Source organism: Bos indicus, chromosome 1 (genome assembly GCF_029378745.1).
Source record: "Bos indicus isolate NIAB-ARS_2022 breed Sahiwal x Tharparkar chromosome 1, NIAB-ARS_B.indTharparkar_mat_pri_1.0, whole genome shotgun sequence".
Classification (NCBI taxonomy): domain Eukaryota; kingdom Metazoa; phylum Chordata; class Mammalia; order Artiodactyla; family Bovidae; genus Bos; species Bos indicus.
The window spans coordinates 58,009,932-58,029,374 of NC_091760.1; the positions used below are offsets into that span (position 1 = coordinate 58,009,932).

Below are 19,443 nucleotides of genomic sequence, written 5' to 3' on the forward strand. Positions count from 1 at the left end.
TAATAATCAATGTATGTTTATGTGTGTATATATATATATACACACACACACACATAAACATATATATATATATATATATATATATATATATAACACACACATATATATATACATACACACACACACACACACACAGGACTCTACCCTCAGTTCCTGACAATGTTCCTAAAATCCTTAAACTCCGAAGTGATAAGAGCACTAAGAACATCTTCTGTTCTGTCAAGATAATTTTGAGTGGGCTCTTGGATTGGACTTATAACCAGAAAGACCAAGCCATGCTTAGAAGTGTAGAATTTTCAGTCCCACCTCCCCATCCTCCAGAGAGGGAAGAGGGCTAGAAACAGAGTTAATTACTGATCACGCCTATGTAAGGAACAATAATCCCAACAGTATGGTGTTTGGAGATCTTCCAGGTTGGCAAATACATCCACTCTGAGAGGGTGATGCACCCCAACTCCACAGAAACAGAAGCTTCTGTACCGGGACTTTTCCAGACCTCACTGTTCATCTAGCTGCTCATGTGTGCTCTTCATCATATCCTTTAGAAACTGATAAACGTTAAATGTTTCCCTGAGTTCTGTTAGCCACTTCAGCAAAATTACTGAACCTGAGGAGACATACTTAATGTGACCACTTACTACCAGTTTCCTCTCTAAAATGGCTATACCACAAAGAAAACCACCAACAAAACAGACAACCGACTAAATGGGAGAAAATATTTGCAAATAATGTGACTGATAAGGGGTTAATATTCAACATAAACTAATAACCTATGCAACTCATCATCAAAAATAAAATCTAATTTAAAACTGCAGAGAACTGAATAGACATTTTTCCAAAGGAAAAGCAGATGGCCAACAGGCACATGAAAAGATGTAATATTGTATCTCACTACCATAAAAGAGGCAAGGAAAAAAATGCACAAACAGCTCAAAGAAATCTGTAGTTTACTTAATAGTATTGTATCAACATTAATTTCTTAGTTTTGATAAGTGTATCATGGTTATGCAAGGTATTAACATTAGAGGAAACTAGGCGAAGGATGTACAGGACTTGAAATTCTTCCAAAAATATAAAATTATTTCCAAAAAAAAGTTAGGAAAAAAAAACTATCATCATTTACTACTACATATGCAAATCAGACATTTAAGAATGACATGAAGCTAATATAAAAAATAAACTAGATGTGAGGGCTTATAAGACTGTCGCACATAATCTGAATACCAATTCTAAGTTCATCAACAACTTCACTGTTCATCAAACCAACCCCATTTTTCTTGAGTGCTAGAAACCTGAACTCTATAACACACTTATACCATTAACATTTCCATTTCTATTTTGGGGTTGTCATTTCCTTCTCCGGGGGTATTCCCCACCCAGGGATTGAATCTGGGTCTCCTGCACTGCAGGTGGATTCTTTACCAACTGAGCCACTAGGGAAACCCTATTTTATATAGTAGGCACCCATACAAAGATTTCAATAGGAAAAAAAAGATCTGAAACTAAGGTTTGACCAACAAAATCATTTATGCCACCTAGTGGTGACTGAAATAAATGACTGTTAGCTTAAAATAAGATTTGAGAATATCTGTATTTACAATAAATAAGGCTTAATTGGGAGAAAACGTTGACAATATGATAATACCTATTATTACATATCATTTAAAGGTATTAAAAAATAGGATATTTCAGTAAAATCAGTTGAGTGCTTAGTTGCTCAGTCATATCCGACTCTTTGCAACCCCATGGACTGCAGCCCACCAGGCTCCTCTGTCCATGGGGATTCCCCAAGCAAGAATACTGGAGTGGGTTGGCATGTCCTCCTCCAGGGGATCCTTCCAACCCAGGGATAAAATCCAGGTTTCCCACAGTGCAAGCAGATTCTTTACCGTCTGAGCCACCAGGGAAGCCCAACATCAGCTGAAGATTAATTTAAAGAGTAACCTGGTGGCATACATGAGCAAGCAGGCTATTCAGTCATTATTTTCATTATGGAGATTTCCTTAAAACACAAAAACTGGGTTAAAATTGGAAAAGGGGGAAAAATAAAGGGGCACTGAAGGTAAAGAGAGTATTTTTGAATGATGAGGATAAAAAAAAACAAACCTAGAAACTAAGGTTCCTTAAACGCGGTCAGCCACTCCTGGTACGTGCTAAAGCGGTAACAGAATGTAAATGGAGTTCTCAAAGGGCCTGCGTTCTACTCCTTGGCTCTGTGAGTGTTCTTGCTACTCCTTGGCTCTGTGAGTGTTCTTGCACACTTACCCTTTCTGAACTCCCAGACCCAGATCTATAAACTATACAACAAAGGGACTTCTTTAAACTTTAATATTAACTTAATTTTAATGTTAATTAAATTTAATTCAATTGAAATGCTAATATTCTATCCCCTGGAGAAGGAAATGGCAACCCACTTCAGTATTCTTGCCTGGGAAATCCCATGGACAGAGGAACCTGGTGGGCTTTAGTCCATGGGGTCACAAAGAGTTGGATGGACAGAACTGAGCATGCATGTGTACACACGCACACACAGGCAATCACAATAAGAAAAATATTCTTGAATCAAGAATTACTCTGGAAGCATTAACTTAACAAAATAAGCACTTAATTTCCTGGCGTACAGTAAGTACTTCATCAATGTTAACTATTAGCAGATAGGAGACTTAGGGAGATAGAGGGAAAACAAAAGGAACAAAGAGCAAGAGAAAAGAAGGGAGAGGGAGTCTAGCATGCAGTATTTTCTAGTCCCAGCTCTCACACACAAACACACATTTAAATACCTTCCTCATAAATGTGAACCAAAAATACTCTTATCATCATTCTGTATATTTCTACACTTAAAGAATTATTATTATTTAAGAAAAATGCTATTACCACCTTTTTGATAAGAAGCAAGAAAAACAGTCTCTTTACACTCATTTTTATTAAACAAATAAGGCTGGTAGTGGAACATTTTTTATTTAATGCATAAACATAAGTCTCTTTATTAGAGAAATTGTACATATTGGTGAATATGGTCAATGGTCACATCTATGGGTTAATTCCTTAAAAATCAGAACCAATAATTAGGATAGATTCTATACTCTCTGTTACATCGTGAAGTGTCTTGTGTAGTCATATTCTATTGTTGGAATGACAGCTTGTACAAATTTCAAGAAAATTAGAAGATACCTAAAGGTTTTTAGCTAAGGAAAATAGATTGGTAAATTCCGATTTAAGCTAACATTGTAATTATCCATTTTATTAAGCAGTAACTCCTCAGAAAATTTATAGAACACAGAATCTTAAATCAAGTATATTAAAAAAAAACATTCATTCATGCAAGCTGGTGTCTATTCAACACAAGGCTCTCTACAACTTTAAGAATGCTTGACTTATCCCGATTTAATATTTGCATGTTAAGACTTCTTAAAAAGTACAAGTTCTTATCAGCCCAAATATTTTAATATATAAATAAGGACATTGTTGCACATATTTAAATGAGTTGGGAAATGGCTTTTTTACTGCCTATAAGTTTTTTAGAGTATGTTAGAAAATGAGACAGTGTGAAGAATATAAAAATACTGAAGCAAAAGAACAAAAAATAGGTAAAAATCCTCGATAAGGACTGATTCTTGGTTAGTATATGTACCTGCCATAGAATCTGCTATACTGGACTGTCTAACAAATTTCTGAATTTTTTTCCTATGTTCCACTGCACTTAGAAACATTAAGAGCTTAATTTTTAATTGATGACTCAATTAGAATTACATAGAGTCTTCCAAGTTGCTATATAGCTTCAAAAATAGAGATGAATACTCATATTATGCATAATAGGCTTTCAACAGTAAATCTGGTTTGGACCAAAAACTCCTGGTTGTTTCAATATCACACCAGCTCAGTGTTTCTCTGAGGGACACACATTCTGTTAGCAGTGCTTATGTTATCTATAGTTCCAAGACAGTGGCAACCCCTCAGTCTACATCTAACAGTGAGTGGCATGAACCACTCATTTAAGCTGTTTGGTATTTAAACCATTGACTTTGGTTGCTTATCACAAATCCAGGCTATGGGCATGTGTATTTCAGGATCCAGTAGTTCACTTAATTCCTCTTGTCAACCCCAGAAAAATAAATGGGTGCTCATATCTGGAGAAAAATGAGAATACTGTATTTGAAGACTACCTGAAATAGAATTCATGTGCTTTTTACTTTTCTTCACTTCAGAGATCTCAGACAAAACCCAACTTTACTTTTTACCTGATAGGAAAGTACACTTTTGATAACATGCTAAATTAGGAATATATCTTGAGGAAAAGATATTCATGTGTTATCCTCTAAATTCATAGGTTACTCATCTTTCATCAACAGACTAAGCGTTTTGAGTTTCTTTCCCATCAAGAGTTAACAGTTATGAATTGCATACTCTCAGCCATTGCCTTCTGAACAAACAAAGGTACTTGGCAACCTGCTACCTAGAAGCACATATTGCTCTGAAGCTCTGTAATAAAGCAGAGTGAACTGGTTCACACAGGGATACGTGCTCAACAACTGAACCAGGCCAGAACTATCACAGTGCAACATTTTCCAAATAAAGACTCCCACTAAAATTTCCACATATGAGGGGCTAAATTTCTAAAAAAGGGGGAAAAAATCCCAGAAGCACTTTGCCTCTAGTCACATACACAGACAGGTAAGGATACATATGAACACCAAGTTCTCCCCCTCCTTCTGCAACAGTCTCAATGATTTTCTTCATCACCTCAGCATGCCTAAATGCAAAAGAATAAATATTAGCATAGGTCAACTGGATCAAAATAGGAAAAGCAAGTTTTTGTTTGTGAAAATTTTTACTGTCAGTGATTTTAATATATAACAGTAATTACGTAAAATATTCTCCTCCCTACTCTCCAACAAGCCAGACTGTTGAGTCATGCAGACAATTTTACTGGAGGAGGGGCTAATTTTAAAAAGCTATGGTAGTCACAAAGGAACACAATAGAACTAGTTAGCTTTCCTATGATGGGGGCGGAAGTGGGGTAGGGAAGAAAATCAGAGAAAGGGAAATCATACCAGGGCACAACTGCAGAGCAAGGGCTTTCTGCTCTGAGAAATAAACAAGAATCCAACCAGACAAATTCAAAAAAGTTACATGAAAATGGTTGGTAAAAAACAACAACAAAAAAGAAGTATTTATAATGCTGTGATTTTGACTGCTTAAATATTTAATAGAGAATAAGCCACAACTCAGTTAAAGAAAAGCCAGTTGGTCAAAGTTCATATATATATATTTTTTCAGATAAAAATTATCTGATTCTAATTAGAAAAAAAAATTTTGCCTTTATATAAAGGATCTTTATCTAAAGTTTTCCACAAATCTTTTCATGGCCAACTGGTAAATCTCCTATGCTACATAAAACAGGGATATCAGAGTAATTATCTGAGCAAATTAACTGAGTAAAGGGCATCATACAGAAGAAATGAACTTTTATATGTATCCTGGCTTAAATAACACTACTTCAATCTCTGAATGCAACCTTCATGACAGAGGCAATCAACTTAGAAGATGAGAGTAAATGTACTGGCCCTGAGAATATGAAGACATAATCTGAAGCAGCCAATGGCAAGGCCTAAAATGCCTTGATTATGTATATAGACTCAGTGTCACTTTTTTAGCCCTGTGAAAACACACTGATACAAAGAAATACCAAATTAGAAAATGTACTTGATTTGGTAGGGTTGGAAACTTAACTGAAAAGTAGAGGAGAATAGAAATTTTGCACACATCTCCCTTCACTAACCAATAAAAGGAGATTAATAGGTCACCTAGAAAAAGCACAAAGTTAACTTTATATCGGAGAAGGCAATGGCACTCCACTCCTGTACTCTTGCCTGGAAAATTCCATGAACGGAGGAGCCTGGTAGGCTGCAGTCCATGGGGTCGCTAAGAGTCAGATACCACTGAGCGACTTCACTTTCACTTTTCACTTTCACGCATTGGAGAAGGAAATGGCAACCCACTCCAGTGTTCTTGCCTGGAGAATGCAGGGACGGGGGAGTCTGGTGGGCTGCTGTCTACGGGGTCGCAAAGAGTCGGACATGACTGAAGCGACTTAGCAGCAGCAGCAGCAGTAACTTTATATTCCACATTCACAGAAAGATCACAACAGAGCAAACCATTAGTATTTTTTAATCTAAAAAGAATCTTCCAAAATATTCCTGGAGCTAATAAAAGGAGTAAAATCACAAAAATCTATATTGTAACACAACACAAAAGAACAAAAAAATATTCTTAATGAATTGAAACTTAGAAGAAATTGATAAATTTTTTTTTGGTCTTATATATTACTTAAACACAAAAACATTTCTAAGGAAGACAATAGAATTTTATTTATGAAGTAAATTTTTTTCTGTTCAGACACTGTTTATACAGACTCTCAAGTGGTAAATCCATGAAGTGTACACACACACAACACACACCTGCATGGGTGAACTGAACACATAGGAGGTGGTGGGAGATGAGGGTGATTTTCAATGGTCACTGTTTTCTTCACATGATCTTGACTGATGTCTTCGTACATGTGCTCAACTGTTAAAGGCTGCCGTTGCTGAAACCATAAAAAATGCTTTGAAATTACTGTTTAAGAACTTTTAGGCCTAAACTTTAGTCTTTATAAATATACTTAGCCCCACCTTCCACATCACTTGCAAATTCAAATTCTATACTATTTAGAATCACCAGATCATTTGGGGCAAAGTACCAAGTAGGCAGGGAAGAGAGTCTGTCCATCAAGGCTATGTGACATCAGCTATCATCTAATACAGAAAAAAGTCCACAAAAAGGCAAGTTCAGAGCTATCAAAACATTTTATAACTTTATAACATCTTTTAGGCCTACTTGTTTTCCATTTATAGTCACTGGAATGACAGGTTAAACAAGTTAATTTTATTTTAGTTTTCCTTTATTACAAACCAACTTCAATTTTCTTCACATTTCGAAGGGGTAAGCTCTAGGGACCAAGGAATAAACGTTAACAGATTATTTCTGTTTAATCCTTAGCAGTGTTGTTTCACATTGAATAATTCCTAGTTTCTTCAAAATAAGAATCGAATTCAACATTAATCACAAAATAACAAAACAAATGATTCCTAAAACTTTAAAGGCCAAAATATATACCCATGGACTTAATGACAAAAGAATTCAACCCTCAAATTTTAAATATTTACACTAAAATAAATTTTTCTTTAGTTTTACCTCATCATAGCCGAACAACCATAGTCGTGGTGTCTGGTAATATTTATCATAAGTGATGTAAAGGTCATAAGTTCTGGTTTGCAAAATAGCATCCTCACCTCCAGCATCAGTTTTAGCTTTACAAGCTTCTACTATTTTCCTTGTATCTAGAGTAGCCTGGTAATAGTGGAGAAAAATTTACAACCATTAAAATCACTATGTGGTGTTTTGGCAAATCTTCCCATCCTATGTATTTTTTATTCAACAGCAGATATAACAAAATTCAAAGCTAAAATGTTACATGCTATAAACAAAGTACACATAAAAAACTCATTTGATAGATCAAGATATTAGGAACACTAATCCCCAAGTTTACTCGTTAAAAATTAACTAAAGAAAACTCGATTTACAAACCTCATCTGTTTCCAACAATCCACTCTCTTCATATTCTGTTATAAAAAGCAACAAAAGATTAATCAAGTTCAAAATAATTTCCTAAACCAAATTACATATTACTTCAGAGAATGCAAAACCTGGGTTTTTGCTTTAGTTTCGACTGAAGATACTGAATAAATGAGAGAGCTAATTCTATATTTCTAAAGAAGCAGATACTCTACCTAACAGTGCCAGAGAAAGTCAGCATACTTGAGGCTTGATCTATTACTAATACCAAGTGGCACAATAATACTACAGGGTCCTTGGTGACTCCATAGGGTACGCAAGGATATTTATATAACTGCGTAAGACATGCTCGTTAAGGTCATCAGTGACTTCTACTTGCTGAATCCAGTGGTAAATTCCTCGTTTTCATCTTCAGTTCAGTTCAGTTGCTCAGTCGTGTCCGACTCTTTGCGAACCCATGAATCACAGCACACCAAGCCTCCCTGTCCATCACCAACTCCTGGAATTCACTCAGACTCACGTCCATCGAGTCAGTGATGCCATCCAGCCATCTCATCCTCTGTCGTCCCCTTCTCCTCCTACCCCCAATCCCTTCCAGCATCAGGGTCTTTTCCAATGAGTCAACTCTTCGCCTCTTAAGAACATCTGGCATGATTTATTTCTTCTTCCTTGCAACGTTTTCCTTCCTCAGCCTTTAAGATACTACATTTTCCTTGCTTTCCTCCCACCTCACTAACTTTTCCTTCACGATCTCCTATGCTGGTCCTGTTCAACATCTACAGTAACCGAAAGCTGAGTTTTTGGAACTTGCCTCTTCTTCATCCACACCAACTCCCTTAAAGATTTCATCTAGTCCCAATGACTTTAAATGCTGATGACTCTTGAATTTATTCCCTTACTGCAAACATTGATACCCAACTATTTGTTTATGACTCGAATGAATGACTAGGGGGCAGCACAAGTATCACATGTCAAAAACTGAGCTCCTGACTTCCTCTCCAAAGCCATTCATTCCCCATCTGAATAACATCATTCTACACACTCAGGTCAAAAACCCTGGAGTCACACGTGACCACTCGTGTCACATTCAACCCAGCAACAAATACTCTTTTGGCCCTACCCTCAAAATATCTAGAATCCTCAGTTTCTCATCACCTCCAGTTACCACCTGAGCCCATGTCACAGTCGTTTCTTGCCTAGATTATCAAAATAGACACCTAACTGTTGTCCCACACCCATTCAGTCTTTATTCTCAACACTGCAGTCATAGCCATCTTAAAATCTCATTCTGTTGTTCCTTTACTTAAAAAAACCCCAACAGCTTCTCATCTCAGAGTTAAAGCCAGGGCCCTACACCATCTGGTTCCCAGGTTACCTCTCTTAACTCCATGCCTTATTACCCTCTCCTCGCGCCTCTCTAAAAATAGGAGTCTCCTTGCAGTATTTATATAAGTCATATGTGTTCCCACTTTAGGGCCTTTGTACTCTTCCTCAGATAATCAAACAGTTTGTCCGCTTACTTGTCAGGCTATACTCAAAAGGCATATCCTCAGTGACGTTTCTCTTAACCAACCTATTTAAAAATTACAACACTCATCCTACTACAAGACTCCCTATTTCTGCCTGCCTTTACTTTTCTCCCTAACACTTATAACCATCTGAGACAGTTTATGTTTTGCTTTATCTATTGTTTTGTCTGTGTCCCCTAAATCAAATATTAGCTCTCTGAGATCATGTCTACTGCTTTATCTCCACCACCAAATGTAGTATCCGATATATAGACACTGTCTTGCTCAATAAATATTTGCTGAAAAATGGATGAAAATTAACTGTTATATTAGGTACCAATGACACTTTTTAAGCAAAATTCCATATATAGCAATTCTTTAATTCTATCCAAGGGAAATGTAACAAACATACTAGAAGGTGGTCAGATATTTAAGGCAATTCTATAGCTTGAACTCTAAAAACTGTTCAGTTCAGTTCAATTGCTCAGTTATGTCCGACTCTTTGCAACCACATGCACTGCAGCACACCAGGCTTCCCTGTCCATCACCAACCCCGAAGCTTGCTCAAGCTCATGTCCATCAAGTTCGTGACGCCATCCAACCATCTCATCCTCTGTCATCCCCTTCTCCTGTCTTCAATCTTGCCTAGCATCAGGGTCTTTTCTTACGAGTCAGTTCTTCACATCAGGTGGCCAAAGTATTGAAGTACTAAAACAGTACTTTATTCATAACGTTTCCTGCTCCAACTTAACAACTGTATACCATTGAGAGACAGAATCCAGAAATGAGCATTTGTGCAAGAAGGTGGTCTGACAACTATGAGACTTCCATGTGGAAATCAATCTAAATGAGTAGATCTGGGTTGGGGTTTAGTCGTGGATGTCTTGAGTGTAGACATGGTATATGAGTTTCCTGTGATCAATTTTGGTTACAAGTAAACTCATCTGGATTTCTTCAACGAATAGAAGTATACATGGAAATAAGGATAAAATTCTCACTAGACTCCAGGAACAGATATACAGCTAGGTTTCATGGAAGCTCAAAAGTAATTTAGGAAACAAAACTGAAAGTTACTTAATTCTTTTTGAAAGGTACTTTTAAGTCAAAGGATTCCCTGGTGGCTCAGATGGTAAAAGAACCTTCCAGCAATGTGGGAGACCTGAGTTTGATCCCTGGGTTGGGAAGATGCCCTGGAGGAGGGCATGTAACGCACTCCAGTATTCTTGCCTGGAGAATCCCTGTGGACAGAGGAGCCTGGCAGGCTACAGTCCAACCCATGAGGTCACAAAGAGTCAGACACAACTCAGCAACTAACACTTTCACTTTTTAAGTCAAGGCTACTCTGGTTGATTAGGCTAAGCTGCCACTGCCTCTTCAGCAGACACCACTTGCCATCTCTACAGATACTATCTTCTACTTCTGCATTCTATCTCACTAAATTCTAGGTACTGGGGGGATCTGGCCACTTTACAGCCTCCAAAATGCCTGCGCTGTCCTTTTTCATATTCTCTTCTTTTTTCCAACTGCTAACCCTCTCTCTATACATACATATATTCATATTTAAACTCTCATAGAAAATCTAATGCATTTTACACACCATTCTTCCTGCCAGACTACAGTCTCCAATTACAGAAGTTACAAGAGTAGATAAAAATCTACCTGGGAGTGTAGGGAGTGAGCAGAAAAAGAGAGTGAAATACCATAAAATAGCAACATTTAACAGCTAAGCAGAAGTAAAAGAGCCTGGGAAGAAGACTTAGAAGAAACAGTCAAGGAAGGAGAAGGAAAATTCCATGTTATAAAAACCAAGGGAGGAAAAGGTTAACAGAATCAAACAAATATACAGAGAAGGTAAGTACTATAAAGACAGATTGGGCTTAATAGAGAGGTTGTCCTGGTGACAGCAATTTCTTCCATCTACTTTTAAATATCTGAAATTTCATATTAAAGATTATCATGCTAATAAAATATGAAGTTTTGAATAGCCATATACTTTTAGACCTGTATTACTGTGTTCTGTTAGTACAATGGGTTTCAATCTCTTGTAACAATTATTTACTAACACATTAAGTCTCAACTGGCAATCCTAGGAAGGCACTTCCGATTCTTAGGAAGCAGTGGGAGGATTCAAAAGGCCCCATTAAGAATAACTATCATAAGGTTTAAGTAGTAAGATGCTATCAAAAAGGAAAAAGAAAATACTAAATCCCTAAACAAATTTTCTTCTGTTCTGAAAGAATTTAGGAATTAGCTTAAGAATCTGTATCTTATGGCTATCTCCAGCATTAAATATTTATGATCAATACTGATCCAGCAGAAATGATGCTATCAAGGCCATGCTCTGGGTAAAGTCTAAGAGCAAGGTAAGTTCTGCACTGATTAAATTTAAACTAAACAAATCCTCTCTAGGCTGTTAAATGTTAAAATTCAGAACTCAATAAAGTAGAATTCTTAATCCATACCAATTACATGTAGTCTACAATCAATACTCTATTGTGATTAAAACAAATCCATAACACAAATACCTTCCATATCTGCAGCTTCTCCTTCATCTTCCTCTTCCTCCTCCTCACATAAAGCTGAGCAATCTTGGAGTTTTATACTGTCCTTTGAAATTAATTAAATTTAAAGTCATTTAAAAATGTTCATGAGTTCAAATACTGAGCACCCACATGCCAGCACAGTACCAACCACTGCAAAAGTAAGCATGATGAGATATTTCTTATACTCAAAAAACTCCTACTTCATGATAAACCCATAAACCAATCATTAAAAACCATGTGCTAACCACTGTGACTGAAAAATACAAAAAGTATAGAAGCACCAGGAGTCATTTAAAAATTGTTGCCGGTTGCACTTCTGACAAAACAATATTTCTAGCTAACCAATTCACCAGTATTAGAAAGTCAGTTCAAAGTTAACTCATACACTTAAAGGAGAAAAAATATATAAATATATATATTTATAAATCACAATACATTTATATGTTATTATTATTATAAATCAAATACTATCGTATTCTCTAATTTAACATTCCTGGTTGAATTAAGCAATTACAATTATTATAACATATAAGATTTTAGTTCAATTTCTTAACTATATCTGCATCAAAATGACATAATGCTAACCAAAGACAAGCCTAATATAATATACAATTATCACTTTCACAAAATTAATATTCTAAAAATCTGAAGTCAATGTAGTAGGTCAAAAAACTGGACGTTTAGTTTCACCTAATTTATAATTTTATTTTAATAGTATGTATTCTAAGCACTAAATTATTTAAAAAAATCATGTAAATTCTGTATTAAATAGGAAATGACAGGGAAGATAAATTCTAGTTGTAAATTATTCCAAGTACTCAACCATTAGTAAGACATGAGAATGCTAAGTGGGATACTAAGTACCATATAAACCATTATTAAATTTATTACAAATTCCTGAGAGGGTTTATCATAAACCTATCAAAACAATGGATCCACACTCTGCCATTTATTATTCCCAAAGTCTGATCCATACACATTAATCGCTAGAATAAACAAGAGCTTCTGAAGCAGCAAAGCCATTTATGTAATTTCTCCTTAGTCAAATTCTCCAAAAAGCAGAACTTCAAAAGGATGAATTCTCAGACTAATGAACTGAACCGTAATCCCTAGCAAGCATTAAATTGTACCCTGGGAAAAAAAAGAAAAAACCTTGTTTGGGTTTTTAACACCTTCTGTTAAGCCCCAGTAACAAATCCCAAAAGATCCAAGTGACAAAAACACACAAAGACGATGATCTTAAACTAGGAACTGCTGCGGCTGTTTCAGAAAGACAGAAAGAATGGTTACTCTGTCAAATAGTCTATCCTCTACGAGAATGGACTATTTAACAAAATAGTTAAGAAAATATAAAGGTGAAAGTGTTTTGCATTATATTTCAAACAACTATATAAAAATATGAAGACAACTATAAATATTCTTTAGAAATGAAAAGCTAATATAGATAGTCTAAATTACTGAAAAGTTTCAAGCAGAAAATTTCTACCCAATTGTATATTTTTACCCTTCCTTCAAATAAACTGTACAATATAACCCAAGTGATTTAGCTTTCACTCATTCAAAACGTCATGATTTTGGATGCTATAAAGCTTCCTTTAAATTTTCAAAATGAAAAACAGAACAAAAAATAAGAATCCCTCAAATCAGCAGTAAATTAAGAAACTTCAGAAGAAATGAATAAACTGCTTAAGACAATGTTTAAACTACAAATTTAAACACGATATTTATATCAGCAATCTATTAAAGTAATCAGCAAGTAAGTAAATCCCCTCAAAAACCTCCACTTACAGAATGTGTGGGACTTTTGTTTAAAAATAAAAAGCCATTTCTTGTAAACTGGCCTAGAAATCTTCCCAAATAGTAAAAATTTATAGATTTTAACCAGTTACAGTCTCAAAAAAATGTTTTTCTTAACCATTTGACAGAGTAAAGAAAAGAGAAGCTCTGGGAAAACAGTAGTGTTTTGGTATGCTGATGCAGAAAAATAAGAGGAAATAAAATAGCTGGAATTTAAAAGAGTTGATAATAAATACTGATAGTAAGAGTTTGCATATGAATGATATGAATAACCTCAAAATAAATATACAAGCAAATAACTAGGTCACTGAATTTAAAAACATAACTAATTAACCATTACCTTGCTTTCCAGTGTAATCTCCTTAACTGCTTCGGTTATTCCTGCAATACCTGTTTAAAATTCAGCAGAAAATAACTAAAATTAAGTTGTAAAGATCTTCAATTTACCTGATTTGAGCAATATAAAAACTTTTAACATTATCCAAATTCTCAAAATTCTCTGAAATGAGAAAGCAATGTTAGCAGAACTTTTACAAATGAACTCTAATGGTAATAAATAATCACAAAGGTACTTCTCAAAATTAAATAACTTTTAAAATATCAGTTTAATATTTTACCATAAATTATCCTAGCCTATCTTTCCTCATTTAGTATCCTTCATTTATTATATTTACTTCCCTTGTGTGAGCCTATCAAAATAAATATTCTCACAAAGTAAAGAGACTATAGGGGTCATATAACCTGCAATGAAATTTTCTGAGTAAGATAATGGTTATGTTAAATATGTTATTTGCTTCAGAGATCTAGGACATCCAAAGGAAGTAATATTCACATCAGATTTATATAAGACTTTCTATTTTACTGCTTCTGTATTTTATATAGTTCTCACAAACACTGTTTTGTAAAGTAGTCACGGTAATGGTTTCTCCCTATAAAGAAATGAAGTCTCCAGAGAAAGAAACTTGTATAAATCTCACAGTTACATGAAGAACCTGGGATTCAAATCCACACCTACTCTTCGGTTCAGTGCTCTGTCCACTGTACCTCATTAAACAGCTACCTTGGAAACCACTTGTCTCAATGAAGGTGACATTAAGAAGATGGCAGGATCATAAGTCAGCTAAATAATATTTCTAATTCAAGACATCCATCAGTGTTTTCAAATGATTCAACAAGGATGGGAAACAGTAAAGGAAAAAAAAAAAAACCCTAAACACGAAATATTGCTTTGCTCCTTTGTTTATCTTCTGAAGCTTTGATATATCTGTTCAATATATCCAATCCAAAGAGTTACTTTCAAATAGAAAATGTCAGTCACAATCCATAGCTCAAGCATAAAGCTTTTATATCAGAGTAGTTTTTCTAGAAATTATTTTATAATAGGTATGATTATTAACATAATGGATTTCTATTACAACTCACTGAGACTACTTCACAGAAACCAACAAAATAAACCTCTTCAATCCATCTAAATATAATGCAGTAGCATCCCATTAAATCAGACTCTCCTAAAAGGAGGACACATTGGAAAAGAAAAAGAAAGCTGAAAGGATTCTTATGAAGGTAACACTGTACCAGTTGTGATGGTTAATCTCATATGTCAACTTGGGTAGGTTATTGTATCCCATAGTTTGATCAAACAGCAGTCTAAATGTTACTTCTGAAGGTTATTTTTTAAACGTGCTTAACATTTAAATCAGTATACTTAAGAGTAAAGCAGATCACTCTCCATAATGTAGGTGAGCCTCATTCAATCAGCAGATGGTTAAGAAAAAGAGACTTAGTCTCTTAATAGACTTTTTTTCTTAAGAAAAAAAGACAGTCTCTAGAGGAATTAATTCTACTTCCAGACTGGCCTCAGACTCTAGCTGTATCAACTGACCATTACCAGTCTTTAGGCTGCTGGCCAGCCTGTCCTTTACATTTCAGAATTGCTAGCTTCCACAATCATGTAAAAGGACTTCCCTAATGGCTTAGAGGGTGAAGAATCTGCCTGCAATGCAGGACACCCCAGTTTGATTCCTGTGTCAGGAAGATCCCCTGGAGAAGGGATAGGCTACCCACTCTAGTATTCTTGGGCTACCCTGGTAGCTCAGACTGTAAAGAATCCACCTGCAATGTGGAGACCTGGTTCAATCCCTGGGTTGGGAAGATTCCCTGGAGGAAGGGTTATCCGGCAACCCACTCCAGTATTCTGGCCTGGAGAATCCTCATGGACAGAGGAGCCTGGCAGGCTACAGTCCATGGAAAGGATTGGACACAACTGACTGACTAAGGACAGCACAGCACAATCATTCCAACACCTGCTTATCTCTGTGATGAATGCCTTTGTAAATATGCACCTGGATTCTGGGACAGGGATTAAGGAATACAACTAGACAACTGAGAGGCTAACTTGACATCAGAAACACAGTGCTATAACCAGTGGCTCTACTCTATCAACAGGCAATTTCTTACAGACATGCCATCCACATCTTCCAGTAATGAAGACAAAAACAGAAAAATGGAAAGATTTTTGGAAGATGCAGGGGAAAAAACATACAAAAAGTCTAACAGCACTATTCAGTTGAGGAAAGAAGATGATTTTGAAATTATTTTAAGAAGTTGTTCAAACTGCTAGTTTCTCTAGGCCTTGACATAACAATATTCAACTCATTAAGGAACAAGAAAGCTTCAAGGAACTCAGGTCCTGAATCTGTTTTTGAATCATTTAAGGAAACAGATGGCAGTGTCCTTTCCTGAGCAGAGGAAAAACGAACTGAAAGAGGTACTTTTTCCTGTGCAGATTATTTAGCATTCTGACTACTGCAGTGAATCTCAACTGAAAGCAATAATTTTGCCTTCATGGTATATTTGGCAGTGCATAGTGGCAAGCAGCACAGTACTATAAAATGTGGTACACTCCAAAGGCATTTTTTCCTAATTTGTTCTCCAGCTTCTTTTCACATAAAAATCTTCTGGTACAAAACTATACCTTGTGTTGCTTTATTTTTTAAATCAAGGCTGTTATAAAAGATTGCAAAAGAGTTTAAAAGAAATTAAACACATGCCATTCTATTCTCCTCTTACCTGTATTATGATAAGTATCTACCCATCCCCCATCGCCATCATCTTCTTCAATGATAGCTTCCAATTCATCTGAATATTCCATCTGTTTACACCGCTTATAGCATGGAACTATAAAGAAATGCCAAGGGCAGTTACTAGGATATATTCTGCTTTCTGTAAATCCATTTTTAAAAGAGAGTTTATTCCACAAAATATATTCCTACCATCAAAATATTAAGTGAATATTATATTTTATTTCTAATAAGAGTATTTAAGAGTTACACTCAATCAACAGACATATAATTATTTGATGACACTTATCTTTCCCTAAATAGCTTTGTGAGAAGACAAGTAGAAAGGCTCTACTGAGAGTGTTCAAAGTATGCTCTACCTTTATGATCTGTGATCAGCAAACCTGAAGTCAGAGATGACATTGTTCAACCTCAGGCTAATGAATAACATATCATTTTAGTACTTTACTCTCAGAACATGGAGGCACTACTTGTCATACTCAGAGGTGGTAGAGGTGACCTCTGGTTTACAACGTTAAAGTAACTTTCAATATGAGCTTCATAATTTGTATTTAAGCTCCAGCTATTAATAATGGATAAACCAGTGTAAAGTTCACTAATCTGCTAAATTTTACTCTCTTACACAAATTGGTGCCAAGTTCTTCATATAGCATATGCTTCGATCAACAGGTATTATTCACATAAGCCTAAAACTGAAAAATTATAAGGTAAAAACATTGCAGTGTGGGGTCACCAAAGTGCTATTAATCTCTTGATTTTTTTTAAAAACAAGCAAGATAGACATGACCAATCCCATCAAAAACTATATTGATATAAACTGACCAATCCCATCAAAAACTATATTGATATAAACTGTATTGATACAAAAGTGATGTTTTGTACATATTTTGCCTTTCCTATAATGAGTAGAACACAAATCAATGCATTGTTATATGTCATTAGACTGTGAATGTAACAACCTTTTGATGTTTTCAAATTAGCTTCATAATAACCTCATTAATTTCATAAATACTTGTTTCAGAAACACGTTTGTGCCTACAGGTAATCTTTCAATGATACAATGGATAATAAAACCTCTAGCTTTGAGATTTTAGATATCAAAAGTAGTATCAATTATACCTTCCATGAAAAACTTAGGTTTAAAAAAGACTGATATTAAGTAGCTGAAAAGATTATAATTATGAAGTCCACTTAAAAGGTCCAACAAGGGTGTCTTTTCACCTTGCTTATAGTTTCCTTTGTTGTGCAGAAGCTTTTAATTAGGTCCCATTTATTTATTTTTGCTTTTATTTCCAATATTCTGAGAGGTGGGTCATAGAGGATCCTGCTGTGATTTATGTCAGAGAGTGTTTTGCCTATGTTCTCCTCTAGGAGTTTTATAGTTTCTGAAGGTCTTATGTTTAGATCTTTAATCCATTTTGAGTTTATTTTTGTGTATGGTGAAAAGACAGCCTTCAGAATGGGAGAAAATAATAGCAAATGAAGCAACTGACAAACAACTAATCTCAAAAATACAAGTAACTCCTGTAGCTCAATTCCAGAAAAATAAATGACCCAATCAAAAAATGGGCTGAAGAACTAAATAGACATTTCTCCAAAGAAGACATACAGATGGCTAACAAACATATGAAAAGATGCTCAACATCACTCATTATCAGAGAAACGCAAATCAAAACCACAATGAGGTACCATCTCACGCCGGTCAGAATGGTAGCTATCCAAAAGTCTACAAGCAATAAATGCTGCAGAGGGTGTGGAGAAAAGGGAGCCCTCTTACACTGTTGGTGGGAATGCAAACTAGTACAGCCACTATGGAGAAGAGTGTGGAGATTCCTTAAAAAACTGGAAACAGAATTGCCTTATGACCCAGCAATCCCACTGCTGGGCATACACACTGAGAAAACCGGAAGGGAAAGAGACACGTGTACCCCAATGTTCCTCGCAGCACTGTTTATAATAGCCAGGACATGGACGCAACCTAGATGTCCATCAGCAGACGAATGGATAAGAAAGCTGTGGTACATATACACAATGGAGTATTACTCAGCCATTAAAAAGAATTCATTTGAATCAGTTCTAATGAGGTGGATGAAACTGGAGCCTATTATACAGAGTGAAGTAAGCCAGAAAGAAAAACACCAATACAGTATACTAACACATATATATGGAAGTTAGAAAGATGGTAACGATAACCCTGTATGCGAGACAGCAAAAGAGACACAGATGTATAGAACAGTCTTTTGGACTCTGTGAGAGAGGGAGAGGGTGGGATGATTTGGGGGAATGGCATGGAAACATGTATAATATCATATAAGAAACGAATCGCCAGTCCAGGTTCAATGCATGATACAGGATGCTCGGGGCTGATGCACTGGGATGACCCAGAGGGATGGGATGGGAAGGGAGGTGGGTAACACATGTACACCCGTGGCAGATTCATGTCAGTGTATGGCAAAACAAATACAATATTGTAAAGTAATTAACCTCCAATTAAAATAAATACATTAAAAAAAAAAAAAGGTTCAACAAGGGGACTTCCTTGGCAGTCCTGCTGATATGACTCTGCACTTCCACTGGAGGCAGCATGGATTCAATCTCTGGCCAGGGAACTAAGATCCTGTATGCCATTGCAGTCAGTGCAGCAAAAAAAAAAAAAAAAAAAAAAGCCCAATAAGAAGTCCAATTTTGCTTAGAGCCATTCCCATCATCAATCTACACTTTTTGGCAAAAAGAAAATAACAAAATGGAGATAAAATCAAGTATGGAAAAAAATAGTCTACCATAGAAAATCCATAGGAAAAAAAAACTTTACCATAGGGAAAGGCTACCCACTCCAGTATTCTGGCCTGGAGAATTCCATGGACTGTCCATGAGGTCACAAAGAGTCGGACATGACTGAAT

The 19,443-nt window shown here is 35.8% G+C and overlaps 1 protein-coding gene across 2 annotated transcripts in view; it reads right to left on the minus strand.

Moving 5' to 3' along the window:
* Positions 1-2,904: 2,904 nt before the first annotated feature.
* Positions 2,905-19,443, minus strand: part of ATG3 (autophagy related 3) — a 34,559-nt gene continuing 18,020 nt past the window's right edge. The window contains exons 5-12 of one of the 2 annotated variants that reach the window (XM_019980463.2): positions 16,532-16,639; positions 13,803-13,852; positions 11,648-11,729; positions 7,627-7,661; positions 7,234-7,389; positions 6,459-6,586; positions 4,682-4,750; positions 2,905-3,171 (exon numbers count right to left, since the gene is read on the minus strand). In XM_019980463.2, the coding sequence (XP_019836022.1) occupies positions 3,090-3,171; positions 4,682-4,750; positions 6,459-6,586; positions 7,234-7,389; positions 7,627-7,661; positions 11,648-11,729; positions 13,803-13,852; positions 16,532-16,639 (710 nt within the window). In that variant the 3' untranslated portion in view covers positions 2,905-3,089. The remainder of the gene's footprint in view (positions 3,172-4,681; positions 4,751-6,458; positions 6,587-7,233; positions 7,390-7,626; positions 7,662-11,647; positions 11,730-13,802; positions 13,853-16,531; positions 16,640-19,443) is intronic. The other variant, XM_070787842.1, reaches the window with a different exon arrangement.